Below are 14,638 nucleotides of genomic sequence, written 5' to 3' on the forward strand. Positions count from 1 at the left end.
TGTGAGGGGGTGGGACTTTTTTTTTTCCAGACCCTTGCTGTGACTTTGGCAAGACGGAGAACCTCGCTCATGATGCCAGGGGTGGGAGTTGGGGGGAGGGGGCTGATCACTGCCACGGATTTTAATCAAGGGGCTGATTTCCCCCTCGCCTTAGACTAATTGTGCATGAAATGCCATTTCAATATGCATTCAAGGAAGGGAGGGGCAGATAGGGGAGAGAAGGAGCGGGGAAAGGAGAGGAAAAAGAGACAGTGAGACACACATGGAGACAGACAAAAAAGAGGGTTTCAGAAGAAAAAGAAAAGGAGGAGAGAAAACAAGCAGGAAAATTAAATTTAGAGTCTGATAGAAAGAAGGAGAGAGGGTGAGAGAAAAGCAGAGGAGAGAGAGTGAAAGGTTAAAAGGAATAAGAAAGAGGGTGATAGAAGGGAAGGTGAGAGAGTAAGGAAAGCAGACACTGTACCACTTTGCTGTAGGCAACACTGTTTGAGAACACTCTGTACTTTCCCAGTCTCTGACAATGTCATGCGGCCTATTGCACTGTATGAAGATGAGGCACAACACCTGCGGATCAACAGTGTGAGGTTAGTTCATGTGTGGTTAATGTCCTGTCTGTGCAACTTTTCATACCAGTTTATTAGCTGTACTTTCTGAGTTGCTCTGGATAAAGGACAATAATGTAATTTAAAGTAGCATCAAACAGGACAAAACCCACCTGAACTCTTGCAAGCACAACTTTTCAAAACACAAACCATTTTCAAGTTAACACTGTTAGCTTCCAGCTGGAGTCAGCAAAATTGTAAAACAACATCTTAAACATTACAATAATACAATTGCAACATGACTGAAACAGTACCTGTAATCTGGCAAAAAAATCTTTCTGCTGTCAGAAACACAAATGAAACACATATCCTGACTATGGTCAGGCACAGTGACTACAGTCTACAGCCACTGAGAAGGCTGATACACACAAAAAGAGGATGGAACATATAGGCACTTCAAGACAGGAGAGGTCAGGATGGAGAGGCACCTGCTGCTTCATTACAATAACTGTCCTGAACACAGCAGCACCCATTATTATAAGTCCAAACCTCCCTCCCTAACTTCCCAATGATGCCAGACAGAAGAGAATTAAAAATCCTCCTAGGAGAGGGGTCCCTCAGACTCACTGGCACTCCAGTATGCAGCCATGTGTCATGGACTGTAGAAGAAACAGTGAGTTTGTTACACAAAGGAACTGCACATTTCAAATATTGCTCAAGCACTTATATTAGATATTACTAATGTACACCATTTACCAGAGCATGTATATTACATTGTTATTAAAATAAGGACTGTGTGTATTTTATTAATTCAATTTTAGAACAGTTGATGGCTCCCATGACTCCTTATTCAAATAAACGAACCTTCCCATTTTTTGCAAGGGTTATAATGACTCACTGCAAAGCAATCTGGATGTGTTCATACTTTTGGGCAGGATATTAATAATATCAATATCAATATCTTTCGATTATTCAGGGCTCTTAAGCTCTCCTTCATGTCTATTGAAAGAAAAGGATAAAACTTTTTTTCTGGGTATTAGTGCACATTCAATTCCGGATTTAAGTATTATCGAATATTTCAGATATTTAAGAATTTAAGTTAATTTCTGTTAATTGCCATTCCTATTTATTGTTAAAATGAAAATAATTGTTTACATGCAATGCCAGTATGTACATGATATTATTAATATTATAAATATTCTCATAATTTTAATCATTTTACTATTTTTTTCTTTTGCATTCTCTTGTGTGACTGTTTTTCTTTTTAACTTTTTTGATGTGATTCATGATGAATGAAAGCGTAGTGCTATTTGTGGCAATAAAACACACTGAAAGAGGGACAGAGGGTGGGGGGGGGCTAAAGAGGGAGAGGAGGGGGGTGTGGCAGAAGAGTGAGAGGTTTGAAGGAGAGAAATACAGAGAACATGACAGGAGAGATGACAGCAAAAGAGAGAGTGTGGGTGAAAGAGGGGGAGAGTGAAAAAGAAAAGGGGGAGAGTGGGGAAGACAGTGACACAGCAAATGAGAGACAGAAGAAGAAGGAAAAGGAGACAGGGACAGCAGAAAAGACAGAAAGATAGACGAGGACAGTATCAATGTATCAGTGTTGGATATGGTCTCTCTGCAGCTATATGGAGAGGTCTCAGTCCTAAGAGCCCATCTTATCTACACTCACAGGAGTAAACCACCCCCTCTGGGTGACAGGGTCATGTGGGTAAGGGGTATTGAGCGGAGCTCTTTATCTGTCGAGGGGCCTGATCCGCTAACACTGGGGGATTTTCATCTGAAGGACTCCATTAAGGGAAGAGCCAGCGTGAGCAGTATATGCAGAGTGACGTTGGATGAGGGGGGTGGGGGGGGAGGCAGGACTGGGCAGGGCCACATCTGGAATCTAGTGACACAGATTTGCTTGAGAAGATCCCTTAGAGGTCTGTCATTTGGCAACTGGAATGAACCAAGCAACTGCACATAATCCCTTGGGGTCAGTTTGACACAGCCCCACCAGCACTGTCTGGCCCTACATGTATTCTCCTCCAGTTCATGTGTACTTTATGCCTCTGATTTATAAAATCCTAGCTAAAAGTTAATGTTAATGCCCAAGGCAGCCAGAGAACCATCCTGGCCCAATGTGAGCACTGTGAACGCTGAGTTCTCCGCTTACTCCTCTTTCCTCTTTCCCAGCTAACTGCTCCTCTGTACCCCTGTAGTTTGAATGTAATTAAAGGCACAACCTTCTCATAAGCACGTGGCCTGACCTCAGACACTGACCGTGATTATCTCACAGCAGAAAAGACTCAGGTCCCTCTCATGGGGGACTAACAGAGCTGCCATATTGTCATGACTCCGGGGGGTTGACATTGCCATCCGCCTCAATCTCATGTGTGCGCTCTGAGCTCTGACACGAGACCAGGAGGAGGACGTTTCCCAAACACACAGTGAACGCTCAGCACAGAGCGCTCATCACATAGCTACCTTGGACAAGCAGGCGTGTGGTGTGGATGGCCTCTCCCTGGACGCTGTAAGCCCGGCACGTGTAGGCCCCTCTGTCCTCCCGGCTGATTGACAGGACCGTCAGGCTTCCATCGCTTACCTGCGGACAGGGAAGAAGGGTTTGACTAATGCATTATCTCCCAGGACCATCAATGGACACAACATGGAGATATGCATGAGCTTACTGCTATTTTGTCACTTAAGTTCACTAATGATTATAGGTCATATCTCACAAGGAAGAATTAGAATAAAAGTCATATGATGGACATTTCGAGAAGATTGCTGTATTTTTTTGGTGTCACTGTAATATCTGATGCTATAATAAAGACATCCATAAACTGAATCCAAATTCTGGCTCATGTTCCAAATATACATTGATTATGTATTACATTCTGTCATACATTTGTTTTTTAAGACCTTCCAGATCTGTGGAAAGATCTATGTGTTCTTTTCTTAATACTGTGTGTGTGTTTGTGTGTGTGTGTGTGTGTGTGTGTGTGTGTGTGTGTGTGTTTGTGTGTGTGTGTGTGTGTGTGTATGTGTGTGTGTGTGTGTGTGTGTGTGTGTGTGTGTGTGTGTGTGTGTGTGTGTGTGTATGTGTGTGTGTGTATGTGTGTGTGTGTGTGTGTGTGTGTGTGATAATGATTGTGTTACAAATCCTGAAGAATAAACCTTTGCCAACACGTTCTTTCAGTTTTTCAGTGCCTTTAAATGCGACCTGAGTATATTTGCACCTTTCTGTAATGCATTGACAAAATGACTGTGATGGCTGCAGACTTTTTTCCCTTCTACCATCAACAGTACATTGACAGAAGCCAATTACATGCTGCGATCCCCCAGGCTAAGTGCAGAATGCTGTATCAAGATTCCCGTCTGCCGTTGGATGCTATTGAGCACTACACTTCAGATGCTTCCACCACTGAATCTTTTTTAAACAACTGCTCCACGTGAGTGACTGCTTTGAAACGTCTCACTTTTTTTCATCAGTGATCACAGCAGTGAAATGAGGCCCTCGAAATGCATCCTCTATGCAACTGTGAAGTTCACAAGCCGATGTTACAAAACAGGTTAATTTAATACTGAAGTGAATTTAATCACAATCTAATCACTACTTTGAAACAAATCAGAGTGATTATCTATATAGGAATTCTTTGATCAATCTCAACATTACATATCTGAGGGTCACTGCAGGATTTTGGTCAGAGAGAACTCAAACTCTCAGAGTGGAGACAATCGACAAGCAGAAGGCACAAAATGAGGGGGCATAAAAGGAAGAACCTTTGAATGTGTAACCATTTAGAGGCAGCTGGAATCACCAGAACATTTAATTGCTTTAGTTACAGTTGCACATCTAGACTTGACATTTTTTAACCAGCAGACTTTAACTAGAAAGGAAAGTTTAACGGCAAACTTTAAGTTAGCTTGAAAAACCCTAGCATGGCTACAGCTGGTAGTTACAAGCTTTTATCGTGAGACCGTCTGTCTCTGTGGCCGCTGTGGCAGGCCCATTGTGACATCAGCTGCATGTGTAGGAATGCTCAGATTCTCAACATTTATCCACATTAGACAGTGGGAAAATGTAAAAATGTAAATATCTCAAAAAATGTATTAGGTATTGATGCAAGGCCTCAAAACTAGCTGAAGGTATTGGCCAAGTGTAGATGAAAAGCTGTAAGGGGAGTTGGGTACAGAAAATTGGATAAAATAATGTAAGTTGGATTTCAAGCCAACTTAATTATGTACATGGTGCCTTTATCTATCCACATATATAGAAATTGCCCCATAAAAACAATAGTCATATCTGATTAACTTAGCGTTGTTACTGTATATTAATGAGAATGCTTCCCATCATTTTAACACCATGTAACTGACACAGAGTGCTAGTAACTCTTTTGTATATTTTATCTGGTTGTGTTTAAAATACAGGCTTTGAGTTAAATTTCTGACAAAGGGACATATATGTAACTTCTTAACTAAGTTAGGGATGAAGGATGGTGTCTGACTTGCTGAACTCATTCTTTGGCTGTCCTACCTGAAAAAGAAACAGCTGTAGTAGCAGGAACTATCCAAGCCAAACCAGGAGTCTTGAACTTCCATGCACATTTATTCCTCACCACCACTTTGTACACAACGGCATGCAACACTGGTATCATTGGTTCTACAGACAGTGATAATGACATAGATGGAAAAGGGGCTTCCAGAACTTTTTCCTGACCTAAGGGAGTGTGGTATGGTATGTGCACAAAGTTTGCATGATGCTTTTCAAACCGAGCTTCAAGACAAGAAATTACCGCAGTCATAATTGATTATTCAGGGACTGATGCATTGCACATAGGTCTTAGCACATCTTTCACCAGTTTGAAACAGAGTGCTTACAGTATACCTGCTGGTGTCCAGGGCTACAATGATGCCTTCAGCTGAAGCAAACTGACATCCGTTTGAATTATTGATCCATTCTGAGTGGATAATTTCTTTCAGGATAGCATGCCAGGTAGGGAACACAGAGAGGAGATCGCATGAATAAAATAGAAAAAAATCTCCTAGCTCCTCCGTGTGTTGCCCCAGCATAATGGATGCATCTGCTGTATTCCAAAAAGAAAAACTAACAGCACTAGAGATGGCCTTTCACGGCAAAGCTTTGTTCTGTTTTTGTTCCATTTTTTGCAGGTACCATTAAGAGTTCACTGAGGCTGGTGAAAAATACATGAGGCCGCTTTTCTACCGAGAGATCTGTAGGTACAGTAGCAAGTCACTTACCGACACAAAACTACAGAGAGACGTATCATATACATCCGTGTGTTACGTAAGCGTAGGGATGTCGAGGGGAGAGGCCATCTTTGCTAAATAATTCAGGGCTCCATCAGCTTTGCTCTGTTACATCAGCAGCAGCAGAGCAGGGCTGGAGCATGTGTGAGATGAAGCACGTCTCATCCCATTCACCTCCCACACGATGGCCGCCCTTCCCTCTGTACGCGGCGTGGCTCCTGCGGCGTGACCCCGCTGCACCACGGAGCAGAGCCTGGGTGGGCACTCAACATGGGGGGGGTCAAACGGTGCCTATCTCACGCAATCTCCTTTGGCATTTGGAGGGATGTGTCATGTCCAATGCTGTCTGTACTGCAGTGAATTTGGCCGAGACGAGCTGAAATGAATCTGACCAAGACATATGTGCACAGTCCTGTGAGAACTTCAATGAATTTCATATAGACATAGGTGCACAATCCTGTCAGATCTGTGACTGTGAGACATCCGCCATACATATCCCTAGATGCCTGGGATACCTTGGAACAAGAACAACGTGGGACAAAATGTGTTCCATCAGGTGACTGATGTAATGCCACTTCATCATGGGGGAAAAGTAATGAAAAATCCCAGCTTTTGCGACAGCAAGTGTTTTATAAAGGAATTACAGAGCTAATTAATCCCAAACTGAGGATGATACAGTTGAAAAAGAGCTTTTCAGTTGATGAACAGATAAATCTTTCAAAAAGAAAAAAACGTGACTCAATTAGTGCAATAACAATACCAAAAAAGAAAAGAACTGCCTCTGAAAGAAGTGGGGTGTGTAGAGGAAGTGTAATGACCATCTGTTGGTATCAGCGTAAACCTGATTCTTTGACTTACCCCAGTGATTCCAGCTTGTCTTAGACTACTTTTGCAGCCCTGTAAAACATCATGTGGACATATGAAGTAAGGAAGTAACTGGGGCCAATCCAGGCCAAATCGGGCACCCAACCATACTTTGGCCAAAGATATTGTGAAGAAGAGGAGGGGGTGAGGATCAATTGTGGAAAACAGAGCAGCTATCAGCAGCCAACAGTCTTGAACTAAAGATATAGATTGAAATAAAACTAATGTAACAGAATTACAGACCTGGCAATCTGCTGTGCATATAGGTTGCAGTACCTCATATCTCCAGTGTGTAAGGGTGGGACAGGTAAGACAAAATAGCTGGGGGGAGTGCAGCATCTATCTGTTGTCAAGACCTGCAAGAAGTTTGAGTGCAGGATGCATCCACTAGATGCACTAAATACTCTTGGAGACTCTGAGACTGGTAGTTGGAGAAGCAGAAAGACCCTGGTAAAAACTTCCCTTTTTCAGCAAGAAGACCCCAGTGAGGAGGCCATGTTGACCAATCAGGGTGAATGGCCATAGCAGCAGTAGGTAAGTCTTTAACATTGCCCATTTCTCAGTTCAGAGCAAAGAAAACACTCAAGATGTATACATTATATCATGCCTTTTTAGAGCTGTCCAAATTAAATGAATGGTTTGAGAACCCTACTAAACAGACCTCACCCAGCCCCATTCCTCATGGTAAACCTCTGAACTCCTGTTACTGGCACTTTCACATTCACACCTTCCCAGATCATTTTGCAGTGTACTCCACAATACACGCGTGACATGAAAAAAAGGACAATCGGAAAAAATTCTAATGTGTGTAGTATTTTTTCTTTCAAAAATGAAACACATATTCCTCAAATTACCGATTTTACACTGAAACATGCATTGCTTTTTTCCAGAGGGTACCATCAATTGTGCAATCACTGATAACCCCAAAACACCATGCTGATCCATGACCCCACTCACTCGCCTACATAACAATGATGTTGAAAATAACAACCGCGCGATAGAGATGGTGCTTCACTCTTCACACAGCAGACCGTAATAGACGTATTTCATGCATAAAAATGGACCCTGGCGTTAGTGTGGGCGTTGCACACACCTAAATGAGCTGCTCTGACACAGTTCAGCAAACGTTGGTAAACTTGCCTGCATATCTGCTCGGTAATTACACTAATTATACAGATAGCTACAAACGAGGCTCCTAAGTGCAGTACCTTACAACGGTTAAATTGTTGCAGAAGAAATGTCTGCAGGTAGGGAATTTAAAAAATGCAGGCTGTCAGGACAAAGTTACATAAGAAACTGGTTTTGTAATTATAAAGTTTAAGTTTAATTTTCTAAGGTGGAGAAATGCTTAGAATACACCATTAAGCAAGTCAATACTCTGTAGGAGTTGTAATATGGATGATGTGTAAAATGTATATATCCATACACTTGTCTCACTGTATAAATACATTTTCTAAGCAAACAAAGAATAGTGAAAATGAAAATAATAACAACAACATAATAATTCTCATCATCATCATAATCATCATCATCATCGTCATCATACCAGGAGTACTAGGACATCAGGAGTAGTAGCAGCAGTGTAGTTTTTCACACTTTTGAAAGTAAATCATTCAGCTACAAATCACTACTTAATTGAACACAAACTACTTCATCTTATTTTTTCTGTTTAAGAGAATAGTTAGCAACTGAGTTAATTAGGTGCTTAGGAGATTGCTAAGACTTCAGTTCTCCCTGTGCTGATTTCCATAACAAAGGCAAGATGTTGCTCATTTACACTACAGCTAACCTGGAGGTGACCCTCTTGAAAATGCAGACCTAATTTCTTTTAATTTGATTTTCCATAATAATGCTCACACTCTGGTGAGATTTAACTGGAAAGCCAATTATTGCAGAGATTAGACATTCAGCCCCTCAGTAGTCATCTCCAAAAAAGAGGAAGAGTAAAGGGTATATGGCTTACAATTAGGCTCAGATATCATCCCCATCAAGGACACAGTTTATTGCAATTAGTATGTACTGCAACTTGACATAATATTACAAACTAGGTAACCAAAAATTATTCCACTGATTACATTTAGCTAAGTCGCTAGCTACCCAGGCCATTGACTCTATCACTAAGTAAAACCAAAACATTTTAAGTACAAAGCAGCTGGCAGGCTGTTCCTAGCTTAATAAACTCACCCAGGCCAAATCCTACACAGCTACCTAATGTCAATAATCAATTTTCTAGCAAGCTAGTTCCACACTATCTGAGCTGCACGAAAAACAAACACACAGACATCAAATTTAGAAACAAACTAACTAGTGGTCTACCACAACCATAACTAGCTATCTAGTTGCTTTGGCATGACAGTACCAATTTCATCAGCAACAACTGAATGACATATTTCTTCATGTGAAACACTAAGACAAGATAAGTGTATTCATTAAAATGTTTTACTTGCTACCAGGTGATCAATGCTAGTCACTTTGCTATGAATAAGGTGTACAACTACATTTACATTTATTCATTTGGCAGATGCTTTTATCCAATGCAACTTACAAGTGAAGCAGAGTACAACAGAAGCAAAAAGCCATACAAGGAGAAGTATATAAATATTAGAAGTGCTGCATGACCAGGTTTCAATAGTTAGTCAGGCATGGTACAAGCTAGTTGCTAGAGATATAAGTGCATTAACCCATTAGAGCTTTTTTCAGTAGGAAAACAATGTTTAAGACATAAGAAATTGCTTTAGTTGGTGGTGTTTGAGGTGATCAGGTGAGTTTGAAAGAACTGTATGTGTCTTCAGATGTTTCTAGATAGTTAGGACCTGGCAGCACAGATAAAGTATGGAAGTTCATTCGACCTTCATAGGATGGTACATAGGATCATACATACCAGATTTCATGTGCTTCAGTGCAGCAGTGCAAGATTTTTTATTGAGATTTTTAACAAATCTTGAAAATCTATTGCTGATCGCGGTCATACTTTACAACAGATCACATTCAAATTTGACACACTGATAAGGAATGGTTCACTCTATCTGTATGCTTTTGATAAATTGTAATTAGAATTTTGGATTGATATTTTGGAATTGTTTAAATTTGGCCACTACATTGGATTTTGTAACCAGCTCATGTGACTCATGGATACCCCATGGGCCCTTATAAAGTGTGGCTCACCAAGCCCACCAATGCTGTCAGTGTGAGTTTTTAGGAAACTGGAAAAATAAAAACCCAGAAAAAAGAAAGAACCATAACATTGTGTTACATTCCAAGATAGTTTCTTAACACACTAATAATAATATAAATAATAATGCATGACTTTACTGTTAATGACACAAAGCTTGATAATGTAATGCAATAACAGATAAAACTGGTCATCACTTCCACTAAATTCTTTGGTAATTAAATAAGAAATAAAAGTTACAGATTAAAATAAAATGCTCATGAAGTTCTGCCTCTGACATCATGGCAGAAGAAAAGAAATCTATCGAAAAACAGATCATTAGTTGAATCAATAGCATTGCTCCCTCTGGCGCTGAGAGAGAAGGCAGAGGGATGGTGGATGTGTAATTGGGCTGTCATTCCCCGCTTTGACACCCATTGTTTGGGATACAGTGCAACACCAGGCTGAAACTACACACTGCAATCATTTACCTCCCATTAGAATGGCAACTGTATTCCCCCGCAGTTCAATCATGGCGTTGTCAGCCATGGCTAGACTCTGTTTCTCAGTACTCTCCTTCTGATTTACATCTGTGGGTTTGAGTTTTATGGATACATGGATTGTTTGACATCACACTCTATGCTCTGTGGTATCACTATGTGTCATTTGTTTGTGACATTATCGCGAGCGAGGCATGCAGTAAGGTCTAAATTGTAGCTGAAAGTGTGAAATGTTCTGTGAGGAAACAGCTTTAATTGAAACAACTCTGACCTGGCGCTAAACCTCCTGTACAATTTCTCTCGATAACGCAGAACAACAGAGCTCTCCTGACAGCAGTGCAATTAGAACGCACGCCCTCCCAGTCTAATTAACAACTGATGAATTATTTAGCCCAGCATCAACGTGAACAGCACTGCACTAAAAACTTTACTAGGGCAGCATTAAAAAAGGATCAATCAATCCGAATGACAGATTCACATATTTCAGCCATTATTTAGAAGCAGGGCATGGTGTGAAAGACTGTGTACTGGACTCTGAGTCGGAAGGTCATGGGTTTAAATCATGACTGGGACACTGCTGTAGTACTTCTGTCTTCTTTATCTGAACTGCGCTAGAAAAAAGATGTACCTGGGATAGACAGACTACATACAATAGGAAAGATGGGATATCACCCTGGATAAAGGTGTCTACTCAGCAAAACAGTACACCTACAATGTAATCTTCTGTAAAACAATCAAATGTTTATTCAATTCAAATATTTATTCAATTGACTGACATTGAATGACACTCTCCATATTTAAGAAAAGGCTCAATCTACTGTAACACTCTTCCATGCATTCGTAGCTGAAATGACACTACAGATGGCTCATGTCTCAGGCTGATAATTGGTCTAAAGAGCCGAAGGGTTGTTGTGTTTAATGTGATGCATTTCAGATTAGCTGTTGACAGCTGATGCCTGTCAGTTTTGTCTTAGGTGTGCTCCGCCCCCTAGTGAACCAAACACCCTAGGGGCTATCAAGATTGCTGACAGAGATACTGTGAACAGCCACCACAGTTTTAATCCAGAGTGGAAAACCTCCTTTTGAAGGAATGATGACTTAAGAAACAGCAAAATTAAAAAAAGAAAAGTACAAATTTAAACCAAAACTGTGAAATACACTTCTAACACTGTGGCTTTGCATGACTTCTCATGCATACTTGGTGAGTTAGACATGGTGAGTGGATTCAAATATGCAGAATCTGATGCAACATAAAAAAGCTCAATGATAGCTCTCATTCTGAGGGTGATATTGATGTAAAATGCTGCTGAGGTAGGAGAAGGGTTAACGAAAATAGTTATTCACTCCAGTGGCCTGAGACAGGGCCAGGCACCTCTCAGAGGCCTGAGACAGGGCCAGGCAGGTAGATGGACCTAGAGGCTGGGAGGGCAGACAGAAGCACTGATCTGGGATCAGCCAGAGCAGGGAGAGGGAAACCCCAGTTGGCTGTCACTCCCTGTCTATCATGGATCAGGGAGCAGGAGTGGCAGCTGTAGCCGGGTGGGAGAGAAATGTCAGTCACCGCCCCGCACGCACTCACAAATGTTAGGTATGGCCATCAGCGTGCTCAGGGGTTCACAGAGAGGGGCCACAGAGGAGAACAAGGGGTTGGGGGGAAAGGGAAGAGCGAGGAGACGGAGTGCTTTCTGAAGCAGTTCAAAGTGCTTCTGATCCTTCCACCTGAGAGGATCGTGAGCAGGCAGAGGAACGAGCGGCCAGGGCTCGTTAGTTCTTTTCTGACACATCCCTCAAGTTCTCCATGAGACGATCTTTTCTGAAGCCATTCCGGCAGTGTCTTCGGATGAAGCACACACTAACAGGCAGTGTAGCATAGTGGTTAAGGAGCAGGACTCGTAACCGAAAGGTTGCCGGTTCAATCCCCGCTGGGACACTGCTGCTGTACCCTTGGGCAAGGTACTTAACCCACAGTTGCCTCAGTAAAATATCCAGCTGTATAAATGGATAACATTGTAAAGAACCTATGTAAGTCGCTTTGGATAAAAGCGTCTGCCAAATGAATACATGTACATACATGTACTAACGGCTGCCATTTTTCCCTCCCCCCCTCACGTTATTGTTGGGCTGAGAGACACGCGCAGATACGCGTCTCTCATTTTCAAAAATCAACAGCTTCAAATGTGTCGTGTTTTTCCACTGTCAGACACACGGGATGCGAATCTGAGCATTGATGGAGCGCTGACAGCTGGAGTGAGCCAGGACTCTGCACAGGCACATTTCTCTTCTCGTTACCTTTGCATTCTCGAGTATGTTACATAACGCTACGAATTTGAGCAGTTTGCCTTCACGACAACTGAAAAAGTGTAATTAGGCGAATAAAACAATAGGACTGTGATGTGCTTTGGGGCTTCCCTCAGAAACATTAAACACATTTTCAAATGCCTGAAATTTGTACCTAATTTCAATTTCAGATGAATGCATGACCTTAAAACACTAAATTAGCCAGATTGTCTCTGGGTAACTGGAGGTTGCTGCATGCAGCCAGGCATCAGTCTGGATGAAGGTCAGAACACTTAGACATTCGGTAAAATGGATCTGGTGGCCAGGACATGTGAGAGTTCCGGTCGCGACCTTCATCTTTTGATTGGATCTGGGCCGCACAGGCTCACTTACCTGACCCGTGCTCAGACCGCAGAATGCAGCCCAGGCTCTCCTGGGCGAAGCTGGTGCAAATTGAAGTGAGTGACCAGGAGCAGTAAACTGAAAGGCGAAGCCAGTGGCGGCCTACCTTGTATTTTCCACTGTTCCCCAGGAGCTCCCCTTCTCTCAGCCAGCTGACCACAGGCTTGGGGTTCCCAAAGGCAGTACAGCTCAAGGTGATGCTGCCCCCTTCCTTGGCCTCCACGTACTGCGGGGGCGTGTCCGTGAAGGTGGGAGGGGCTGGAGAGAGAGAGAGAGATGGAAGCTTTTCAGGGTTTATTGATCCTATAGTCCCAGATCCACCTGGCAGCTTATGAGAGCCTGATTCCCTCACACTGGGGTTTGCCTCCACCAGCGGTGCCCAGGGAAAACCCAGGAGAAATGAGGCAGCAGCGCTGTTTCTTGGTCATAATACTGAAATATCTCGCCAGAAATAGCATGACGGTCTCGTGCTCTGTGGCATGCTGAGAGCTCATTCCGCTACGAGCAGTGCGCCAACCTTTCCTCAAACAGGAGTGAATATTCATGACTGTCTGCACTTCAGACGTGGCTAACAGCACAGTGGCACGCACCTGCGAGCCCCTTCAGCTCCACCGCAGTTCCTGCAAACACTGAGATAATTTTCCCTTCACATGTTGTGTCCTTAATGCAGTGTGAGAGCTATTAGCCTTTGCTTCACCACCCAAGCACCCCAGATGCTATTGAAACAAACGGAATCAACCATTTTCTTTTCCTTTGCGAATGCGTTCCAATGTTTCTGGGGTGTTGCGTTAAGGCAGACTAAAACAAAATGACGTCCTCGTCATGCATACACAGGCCCCACTTGAATAGATAAAGAGACTGCCGTTGCTATTGTAGAACTTTCATTTTTAAATGCAAATCCAACTGCATAGTCGATGGCACATGGATATTCGCTCTGAAAATGAAATACCTGCCATGAAAATTGCTGATGCAGAGACAGGCCAAATAAAGGACCGGTGGGGTGTGCTATCCCTTGGCCTAATACATAGTGCCATCTGAGGTCAAGGAGCCATCTGCACTGTTAGTTCTTACCTCCACTGAGAGGTACCCCATAGCAATTAATCCTGTGGGCACACATCAGCAGACGTTTATGGCCACTTAGTGTATATGTGCTGCTTCTGGAAGCTGCTCCCCTGGCCTCCTCTGAACACTTTCCATGTGAATAATTTCTCCTCTTTCCCTCTGCCCGCATCTCTCCCAGGTCCTTTTCTTTCCAGGCACTTGATTTAGGAATGACACTGTGACAACCCCCTCCACCCACATGCTCACCCCCCCCCCACCCCTTACCCCCTCTCCCCCACATTTCCTTCCAGTAGCTCACAGAAGGACAGGACTGCCGGGTCCTGTAACTCCACTTTCATTGCAGGAGCTCTATCCTGCACTTATGCATACACAGTCAGTCTTTACATTTTACTGTGCTGCCTGGATACAGCGTCTTCGCACTTTTGTGTCATGTGTGTAATGTGGCAAGTGTGTCATGGGTGTGTTGTATACACCTGACTCTCTCCTGATGCCTGTGAGCATTTCGTTTTCAGAGAAAAAGGATTTGTCGGATACACACTGTACGACATGTGAAAGACCATGAAAATGAATAATACCCTTTGGTC

The 14,638-nt window shown here is 42.7% G+C and overlaps 1 protein-coding gene across 4 annotated transcripts in view; it reads right to left on the reverse strand.

The window, feature by feature from the left end:
- Nucleotides 1–14,638, reverse strand: part of igsf9bb (immunoglobulin superfamily, member 9Bb) — a 122,076-nt gene that overhangs the window by 51,427 nt on the left and 56,011 nt on the right. For all 4 annotated transcript variants that reach the window (XM_036524151.1, XM_036524150.1, XM_036524152.1 and 1 more), the window contains exons 4-5: nt 13,099–13,250; nt 3,015–3,132 (exon numbers count right to left, since the gene is read on the reverse strand). In XM_036524151.1, coding sequence (XP_036380044.1) covers nt 3,015–3,132; nt 13,099–13,250 — 270 coding nt within the window. The remainder of the gene's footprint in view (nt 1–3,014; nt 3,133–13,098; nt 13,251–14,638) is intronic.

Source organism: Megalops cyprinoides, chromosome 3, assembly GCF_013368585.1.
Source record: "Megalops cyprinoides isolate fMegCyp1 chromosome 3, fMegCyp1.pri, whole genome shotgun sequence".
NCBI classification, from domain to species: Eukaryota; Metazoa; Chordata; class Actinopteri; order Elopiformes; family Megalopidae; genus Megalops; species Megalops cyprinoides.